The sequence below is a fragment of the Haliotis rufescens genome, unplaced genomic scaffold (genome assembly GCF_023055435.1).
Source record: "Haliotis rufescens isolate VD_foot unplaced genomic scaffold, xgHalRufe1.0.p SCAF_1, whole genome shotgun sequence".
Lineage (NCBI taxonomy): Eukaryota > Metazoa > Mollusca > Gastropoda > Lepetellida > Haliotidae > Haliotis > Haliotis rufescens.
This window is the reverse complement of record NW_025963779.1, coordinates 26,800,944-26,811,497: the sequence shown is the minus strand read 5'-3', so window position 1 is coordinate 26,811,497 and position 10,554 is coordinate 26,800,944. Positions and strand designations below refer to the sequence as shown.

The 10,554-nt window shown below is 39.6% G+C and overlaps 1 protein-coding gene across 8 annotated transcripts in view; it reads right to left on the bottom strand.

Annotated features, from left to right (window-relative positions):
- Positions 1-1,950: 1,950 nt before the first annotated feature.
- Positions 1,951-10,554, bottom strand: part of LOC124131707 (dual specificity protein kinase CLK2-like) — a 79,280-nt gene continuing 70,676 nt past the window's right edge. For 4 of the 8 annotated variants that reach the window (XM_046495164.2, XM_046495166.2, XM_046495167.2 and 1 more), the window contains one exon: positions 1,951-9,188. In XM_046495164.2, coding sequence (XP_046351120.2) covers positions 8,241-9,188 — 948 coding nt within the window. In that variant the 3' untranslated portion in view covers positions 1,951-8,240. The remainder of the gene's footprint in view (positions 9,189-10,554) is intronic. The other 4 variants (XM_046495170.2, XM_046495169.2, XM_046495172.2 and 1 more) reach the window with 1 other exon arrangement.

The following is a 10,554-nucleotide window of genomic DNA, read 5'->3' as shown; positions in this document are numbered from 1 at the left end:
GAGCTGTTCTGATAAATATTAATCACACGTATTTCATTAATATGTCCATTTTGCCAACCGACTGGCACAATTCTATAATTTGGGATTGAGGTAAAAGATACTATCAAGAAAAGTATCTATGTGCAGTGAATAGTGCAGATTTCCGAGTTTCGAATCCCATTTAATCACGTTCATCTATTTAGATTGCAACAAAGCACTCCCTTCTTTTTACAACAGATCAGTCTTACTTTCTGATCTATTATTAACTAAGCTTACAAGATTGGCACACTCTGGCACTGGAGCAGTGGCTTCAGTCTTAAACTGGGATTCCTAGGCAGATTAGATCACTGACAAAACAAACGCAAATACCATACATGTTGGTTAATATATGAAGACTTACGCATGTTCATGAGATTTTAGATGGGTTCGATGCACAAACGAACATACTGGTATGTTGTGTAAACCGATGCTCATGAACGTATCACATGTGATGTCACAGATCCATGACTCGTGTGCACCATTTGCCTCGTGCAGGATTAGTGTGAAAGTTTGGAAACCACGTGCAGCTTATCGTGATATGACTGGTTGTAAGTTTTGTCACCAATTGGTGCACACTGGAAACATCTCTTCTCAACGTAGATACTTCTGTTCACGCTTCTTTTAGTGGTGAGTATACATCCACACACTCACTGCAAAGTATGACAGGCCCCAGAGAAGGCGACCAACACTTCATGGCAGGCCCATATGAGCTATTCTTGGAATGTTAGCATATCAGCTATTCTTGGAATGCTATCATATGAGCTATTCTTGGAATGTTATCATATGAGCTTTTCTTGGAATGAGTGCACATGAGCTAATTGTAGACAGTCAAGGGCCCATTATACAAAACAACCTAAGCTAATGTTAACCTTAACCACTAAGAATTATGGTTACTTCAGTCTGACGTTACACCCATTTCACAAAGCAATCATGGCTCGAGTTAATTCTGGGTGTCAACCTTAGGACTACGGTTGCAATCATAAGGCTTTAAGACATCGGGAGCTGAAACCATTACTCGGTGTTGTGTTAAAAACACAATAGTTTGGAATTTGTTTGCCTTTTTCTTGCACAGAAATATTAAATAGGCAAAATATTTTAACAATATAAGAGCAATAGTTGAAAAAGGATCTCAAATAATGTAGTACGAAACTCAGTGTGTGCTTGAAGGCCGGTAGGCCGAAATATGGAGACTTTATATTTATGTATTTGAATTCCCATATGGGAATGAACACAAAGGAAGGTTTACTTCTAACACAGTTTTTAGCTGCCGTTTTTTAGACAGATTTACATAATCGTCAAATGTAATTTCTAAACATGAACGGTTACGAAATTATTGCCATCTTCCATCCAATTGTAACTTCCTTTTCTTGACAGCATGTTTACATGTTTAAAATCCATGTGTATTTAACTAATCCCAGGTAAAATGATATAACAATTCTTGTTTGTTTGTTACTTAACGCCACACTCAGCAATATACCAGCTATATGACGTCTGTAAATAATCAAGTCTGGACCAGGCAAACCAGTGATTGACATCATGAACATCGATCCACGCAATTGAGATACGATGACATGCATTAACCAAGTCAGCTATCCTGACCACCCGATCCCATTAGTCGCCTCTTGCCACAAGCACAGTCTCCTTTTACAGCAAGCATGCATTGCTGAAGACCTATTCTAACCCAGGTGTCTGGATATACAGTGAAATGACTAATTTCATTAAACAAATGAAGTTGTGTATATATATACTACTCAAAAGAAGTTAAGGATCGCCTGATTCTTTCATATTACAATAGTTACTCTCTCATGCCATGACAGATTAACATTACCAATATGAAAGAATCGGGTGATCCTTAACTTCTTTTGAGTAGTATATATAAGAGCACTGCTTTTGTATGGGGAAGGTTATTCCATAGAAGACAAACGCTTGGTATATACTGTAAACATGTTTAATTTCCATACAAGGCATTCATTGTGACAGTTCTGTTTATCCCGCCCTGTTGTCCTCTACCATCTTGGAAAGGAAGGAAGGGATGGAGGTGGTGGAGCACCTTCTCCTCACACAACACACAGCTGTCTATACAGTACACATTATACACTTACACCACTGGCCAGTTTAACATACTCCTCAGTCAGGGGGAAATACTGGACCTCTCAGTCATCACATACCACTTTTGTGAATGCAGGAATCAGCCCAGAAAATGTTTCCATCTGTTAGCACTACATTCCGACAAAGAAAAGATAATGAGCTTGGCCCTTACAAATCCCCTGACCTAGGCCACTGTTCATGGACACTAATATTATTGCACAGAGAAATCCTGAAGACATGGATTCCATGCCCCAACAACTCAGGTCAGAGTTTGTTAAAACAAACAATTTCATGACAGCTGTCAGCAATAGAAATATAACAAATAATAGACACTTCAGCAATTGATCGTAAGCTAGAATTCAGAAGATACTGCATGTGGAACATATTTTTCAATGTACAAAGATCTCCTGTTTTACTTGAAATTACGAGCCTTATTACAAATGAACTTTCACATTCATAAATGTTCATCATCTACAACTAACGTTAACCCGAGCAGTACTGATACCTCCAGTCAGCGTAATTTCATCTTAAGTTAATTCTGGAAATCACAAAATAAATCAAAATATATTTCTAAAACATTCCTCCTGACCAACAGTGTAATACTGGAATAACACTTAAGACAGTTTGGTATCAGTATGCCTAAATTTGTCATTACATGAGTAGACAATCCTTGAATAACTGACATAGATGGCACAGCAAGAAGCTTATAAGATGCAGTATCTTTGTGTTTAACAAAGACGAGGTAAACAGTAACTAGAAGTTGATACAGAAGATACAGGTGACTTACTAAGCAAGATGCACACCCCTGTCACCAACAGTACGCAGCTCTAACAAGACACCATGTCAGAATTTTCCAGAATTCAGCATCCACAAAATGGTTACCTTGTAGTTGATTAATATAACCATGGCAACACCAACATACACGTAAAGTCATAGGACACTGAAAATGTACTTAATGAATTGAAAAGAAAATTGCTGGTTGATAGTAAGAATACGGGAACAATTCTACTGTTAGTTTAAGTTTCTATAGCACCTTGTTCTTACCATACAAATTTCACAACAATCAAATTTCTTCAACAATGCTAAGCACAAAATTCACCGATGAGAGGAACACTCCATTGCAAACATGTCATGAGGGAACAGGCCTGACGATGGTTCTTACTGCGTCAGTGATGTACACGACAACAGCTCGCAGCTACCACAAAACTAGACCAACATGTATCATCGGGATGTGGAATCTTGCTTCAAAGTGGGTGAAAAGTTGGCTGTTTGGTAATATTTTCAAAAATGGTTTCCGCTTTCTTCAAGAGTAATGTTAAATATTTTACTGATGGTGATGGTAGAATGATGACAATGAATGTCAAGAATAAACTACTTCTAGAAGATTAACACATAACAACAATTGGCAGTCTCTGTGTTTCAGAGTATTTGCTTGATAACAGATCCAGAATTTGAATTCAAGTTTGTTGAGATAGGGAGTATAGACATTCTACAAGAAGCAGGAGATCTGTAAAACCCTGTTAGATACACACTGTACAAACTAAAACATTGGGCAGTAAGAACCTGAATTCTATACACACTTTTACATATCTACAAATATACAACGGTCATTCGAGATCCTACATTTGGTCAATGAAACATGTCTTGATATATCTTCCTTATTTAGATTTAAATATATTTATCTGTGTAAACATGAACAGCTTCATAAACAATCAATTGCAAATGTTCTTAACTGAATACTAACTTGACCTAAGTCTTATACATCTAGGGAGGTTATATTTTATTCAAAGAGGCAGAATAGACATTTTCTGTAATTTCTGTGCAAACAAGATATTTGTTTTTATTAATCTTGTATCATGGAAATGGTTTGGAAATATGTTTGTATCAATGGGTTTGAAATATTACATGTGCAGTTGAATGATTATGTGATGATATAATGTTAGTGTAATAAATATATGAATGATAACATGAGGAACCAACCAGACGGGGCGTGTTGCATCAGATCCAACATACCCCAGTCACATAAATAGCTCATAGGAAAATACTCAATAGTGTATTTTGTCAACAGAGACATCCAACCTGCAGTTTTTGACAAGTATAACAGCTCAATATACATCATGCTTACAACTTGACTATTTACGTCTAAATGTTAAGACCCTCTCTCATTCCCAGGGTTTCCATAGCTGATATTACTATAACTATTACAGTAATGTTTGAACATTCAAACATTGGTCAAAAGTTGGAATTCCAACTATTTATAAATAAAACCCCAATTTCTGAGAATATTTGATTGGATGAATTTCTCTCACCTATAGAAACCCAAGTTACTTACAATATCATGAATACAGTGAGGCCAAGTTAGTGTATTTGTCCCTGATAATGGCAATGTCGATGAACATGCAACTCTCCACAAGGTACAGGGCTAGAAATTATGGTCGGCGCAAACAGAAATGTCCTCTAACCAGTTCTTTGTCTACAGCATTTCCATTTGCGTGGCATCAATCACTACCCAAAAATCATATTATTGCATTTGGGATGTTTGGTTCAAATGAAATTAACTGAATGAACAAAACGCCAGTAGCAGTCACTTTCTATATCTGTTTTGCAGCAAAAGTTGTTTTTGGTATTTCTTTCTTTTCCTTTTTACTTCTTGTCACCCCTAATTTCAAGCCCTGTGATCTGAACAGGAATATTTCAAACAACACAGCGCAGTACAAGCAAAGCATATGAACATGTTTGAAAATTACCAAAGTTGTCACCACTGACTAGATACATGGAAGCCCAATTCAGCACAGCTTCAGGTAACTGTGACAAAACTAATTCCCAGTGGTAATAAGGTTATCTAGAGTGACTATTGTAGGAAAGGTTTTCGTGAATATCTTAGCAAAGGTTTTGTTCATTTCTGACATTGATAAGGGCTTATCAAGAATAAAATGACATCTTGTATACAGACATATACAATAAAGAAGTTATCTCCCCTACATACACATGCAATAAAGAAGTTATCTCCCCTGCCACATCTAAGAAGGTAGGTATCCCATAGCAGCCACTGCATTTCTGGTAGTGCAGCCAAACAGATGCACACTCCCTGGATGGTAGAATGGAGCAGCATGTTCACCACAGCAGCAGTACACAAGAAACAAGATGGCCCCTATGTATGGGCACGTACTCGGATGCAGGGTAGGGGTTCATAATTGTGTGACAAACTCCTCACTTGCATTAACTAGTCATAGACACAAACCTATCTAGGGACATGGGGGCCAGTTTGAGGGTATTGTGTTTGAGGGTATTGTGTTTGGGGCATGGCAGCTTGTAGCTCCAAATAGGATATGCATTGTGGGTTGTACTGGGGACTAGAGTTCTATATTACGATCGGGCATGGTACTCTCCTTGGTGGTCAGGCAGGCCATGCAGAGATATACCTCATTGGGACACACATGATGGACTTTGTACTTTTGTCAATGGACTTTGACATAATTCCGATCCATATTACTCATAATTCATAATTTTAGTATGCTCAGGCAACATTCTGCACAGTGCATATTGTATGATTTTAATACTTAACAGAACAATACTGAAAACCAACTAATGGATAGATGTGACATTTTGATTTGGGCCGAATGTTGTACAAATCCATCCAACTTCATGCCATCTAAACCCGAGGTTCACATTCTGTGGATTGAAACCTTGATTTGCATAGATAAAACATTCACAGGAAGTGAACTAACTGGCCTGTTCAGGTCGAAGGTCTTTGCTTGTACTGCCATCGCTGTGGACAAGAAAACACATTGCACTATCTCACCCCATTCAGTGAGTCTATCATGGAGAATTCAGCAGGATGCACTACACACATCAGTTGTAACAGTGATCACACACTCCCATCATGCACCAGCAATACAAGTCACGTGGCTGGTATAGGTTACCATGGTGACACAGATAACAGTTTGACTCTTATGTCAAATCATGTGACGAAAATGATTTGTGGCTTGTGTCTAACATACTTTCAAATCTTGCACCATAAAGCTAGCTGGTTGAGACCTCAGATTTAGCAACTCTGGTCATGTTCTGGGCTTGGTGTAAAATGTACATGAATTTCAATAGATGAAACTGCCGAGAATGCTGGGATGCATACTGTGGTCAAACCACTGAAGGTTTAGCGTGCAAGGATGTGTGTCTAGCTTCACACAGTGTTTACTCCTAGTTAATGCAGCCATGCCACCCAACATTAGAGAACCGAGTCTAGTTTGCGCTGCAAGTGTCGAGCAGCGAGCTTTCACATCACCTGCTCAAACTATGGCTTCTTTCTCGGTCGCCGTTACTTTGCGAGTTATCAGGCTCTTTCAACAATTCCTCTTCGTAATATTTGCGGAAGAACGCATGTCGCAGAGACTGTTTGAGATTCACTCGGTTGCTGGGATCGTACTCCAGCATTTTGCCAATGACGTCAAACAGCTGTCTGTGCTCTTCATTATCAGGGTCCTTAATGTAGCGCTGGAATAATGTTTAGTAGTCATTAGTGATGGCCACATGTCATAACGGAGTACATGCACATGCAATATCATTGCTTTCTTTACATCCGAACAATGCAGAGAAATTCTGTGGGAAGGAACTCACAAACATGAACTGAACTGTAACTGCCAATGTTAAAAGTTTAAATGCCACAGACATATATACACATTGCCATAACTTAGTGCAAATTTTGAATCAACCATTCCAGAGTGGTTACAGAACTGAACCAAAACACAACAGAATTTCTCAACATGAAACATTAGGTGGTAGACATGGAGACAGCTAGCACACAATGTCAATACATGACTCTCTGACGACGACGAAGCACTGATACACAGGAGGTGTGCAAGCAACTGACGTACCAGCTGCAGTACTAATGATAGGAACAAAATAGGACTTGGAAGAAAATCTGAAAATAAAGAGCTAGATTAAGAAGTGAAAAGAACGTCTAGATTGACAGCACTGGCTACACAACACACTGAAGGACAAGCAGCCACATAGCAAATTCACAAGCAACACAGGGGTCACAAAGCATGGGATACTGGTAGGTCAAGGGTTGCTTAGTCAAGGTCACACACCAAAATGGTCAACAATACTGCCAACACTAAATGCCTTCATGTATTGATCACAGATCAATTAACCGTTGGACCTTTAGCCCGTGGCCAGCAGAAACAGCAGAGGGCCTACTTCATTTCAAAATCGCTGGCCCAGTTAATCATCTATACTCATGCACAGAATGACCACATGAAGAATTATACGTACTGATATGGATGAGTTTTGTTCAACACAAGCTGGCCAAGCTGACCAATGGATTGTTTCTTCTCAAATCTAACAATGTTGTCAGCAGCTGAATATTTCCAGCGATTCAACAACTGTCTGCAAGTAACATACTCGGAAACATGCGAAGAGTATGTAAGTAGACGAAGATGTCTGCCTATATCTTTTAATAAGTACCTATCCTTCACAATACCTACACTGTCACAATATCTCCTTAAATGTACATGACCTTATTGCACCAAGTCAATAAATCATTTTTTGTTTCATAAATATACACAACTTAAACACAGCAAGTCCGCAACACAATATTTTGGCTAATACAATCCACACAACTTATTACAAGTGATATACAAATAATAAACAAATGATAAAGTGTAGAATATCAACAAAAAGTGACTAAAGCACATTTAATCACTGGAATTGGAGTCAACTGTACAAGCACAGCTTCACTGAGATATATACGTTATTCATATCACAATACAAAGCAAGTGGGACTCTAGTCCTCAAGATGGTTGCGACACCATCCTTACCCAACTGTGGGATCTGTCAAGAGGGAACTAGTACCCAATGATCAACATAATTAGCTTCAACAGTGAACCGATCAATGGCCCAATAACTTGGTTAAGTTCAACAGTGAGGATGATCAAGTTAACCAAAGTGAATTACATATGAAATTTGACAAGGCACATTTGTAAATTTCTGGGTGTGGTACCCTGTGAGCAACTATCACACAACCTTTATATAATCCTAACAAGTCATATTTTCAATGGACCTTTCTATCACTTGCTGTTTCTACTCAGTTTGCCAGTGCTTGTGGTCAAAAATGGACATGGACTGCTCCACGTCAATCACCTTGGATCACAGAAATCATCATTCAAATTGAGACAAGACTCATCAATATCAGTGTTTATTTCTGGATGGGATCTGGCTAATTTGAGCCAAGGATCGTTTTCAGCTTTCCTACGTTCTTCCTCTGCTTCAGAGTCCTCCTCCACCTCCCCTTCCTCCTCCTCCTCAAATGTTTCTGGAGTTGGAGGCTGAGGATCGGAAGCAGGTGGCAAATAACGATCAGATTCTGGCGTCTCATTTGAAGTCATTGTTGCCATCTTGTGATAAGGATCCGTGAGAAAACTCAGCAACAGATCTGGGGCAGGATCTGGTGTACTTGCATTGGACGGGTTTCGGTCCGGCGCAAGAGAACTGACTGCGCCCAACCCATCAGTTGAATCAGATACTCCAAACTGAGAGGCCTCACTGTCGGGCATTTGACTATCAGTACCAAATGAGTCCGCGGTCGATGTGTGACCGTCAGACAAGGCAGTCTGCGAACTAGGCTCTTGATCGGAAGGACTTGACAGTGAGAAAGAAACTTCAATATCTGGCATGATCACTTCTGGATGAGTGATTGCAGTTGGCTGTTCAGCCAATTGCTCCTCGGTGTGAGGGGAATGAAAGCCCGAGTCTTTGACTAATGGCAGAGTAAAACTGGTAGCCTTGTCGTTCATAGCATCGTCAGTGTCGGAGAACGGTGAGTGGGAGCTGCTGGGGGCATTTTTTTTCATGCAAGAAGGGGTAGCAGCTAACAGGCTGTTAGTGTCACTACCATCACAAGATTCGTAGGGTGGGCACTCGGAGGACGGGAGGGAGGGTGGGGTGTCCTCGCGATAGTAGGGCTTGAAGTAGGGGTGTTTAAGCGCTTCCTTCAGTGTGGTGCGCTGTTCGGGCATATAGTCCAACATCTTTTCGATGAGATCAAAAAGTTGGATGTCGTCTACGCCTTTATCTCGCAGGCCGTGCTGAAAGGAAATACAACATCAATAACAAGGAGTTTGTCTACTGGGTGGAGCAAAACACCAACACATCCCTGCAATACCTCAAACTGTTGGAGCATTAACTCACACTTTGGCAAGGTTCTTAGGCCAAATCTTATCCAAGACAAAATTTCAAGAATAGTTTTAAGTGCACATCTATTCTAAGCAGTTATTACAGTTTGTACTGCAGGGAACGCCAGTCTACATTCTGCATAATTTACTACTTGTGCTGAAAAGATCTTTTCATATATGCCCCAACATCATTAAAAGACTACTTAATGATAAATGTATAGGCCCTAATAACTGAAGTCCAAAGAGAATCTACTTGAAGAGGGCTTCAGGTTTTTTAAACTTAAATTCATTACACAATTGATGGCAAAGTAAAATAAACATGTATGCTAACTAATCTTTAAGTCTTGTAAAAATTGAAATTATATTTTCTAAAAATGTTTTGAACTTCAACCGACACTAAATCTAGTGGACTAGATAACACCACAACAGCAGCAGAATAAAGACTGGCAGTCTACTACTAACTCAGGAGCAAGGGGTAGAGTGTTCCGAATGCTGGTGGGACTTGTAATATTGGGTATTGTATTACACATGTACTTGAGATGAATGACTGAATAATCAAGTAAAAGTGAAGGTTATGCATACCAGCTTAAAGCTACATAAACCAAGTACTGCGCCGAGGATGAGATACTCGGACACATTAGTAACATGAATGATCCATGCAGTAATACGAAACGTCAACTGACAACAGCAATGACCAGACTGACATGATCAAATCGTAATAAAACATATCTGTGCATGCAAAATCAGCCCTTCCTTGACACATGAAACTTGTCTTTCCATGAAAGGTGTAAATCATCCTGAAAAGCTTAAATGGATGCTATTCCCTCAAGAACTTATTTTCAAGTCAGAAATGTCTTTAATATAAAACCTAATGTTTGGGACAACTCAGCAGCATAATACTGAGTTATGGAACATGAAGGTATCAAGCAAATCCATTTGGGAGCAGTCTTCATCAGGGGAATATACAGGTGGATAGGTTGACAGGGGTGTACTGACAGGGGTGTACTGACAGGGGTGTACTGACAGGGATGTACTGACAGGGATGTATTGGTGTGTTCATGCCAGGATGGACGTAGTGGTGTAAGCATATCACACATCGGCTGCAAGTAACAACATGCAGCGGTCTTCAGGCTGCCGCCAACATCAACACTGGTGGTGTAAAGCATACAAACTGAAAACAAAGTCAGGCATATGTATGAAAGCTGAAAAGTTCAACAAACATGGTTAAAGATGGCCTCGCCTCCACAACATGCAGTGCCATGTCTTTCAAACAATCCTG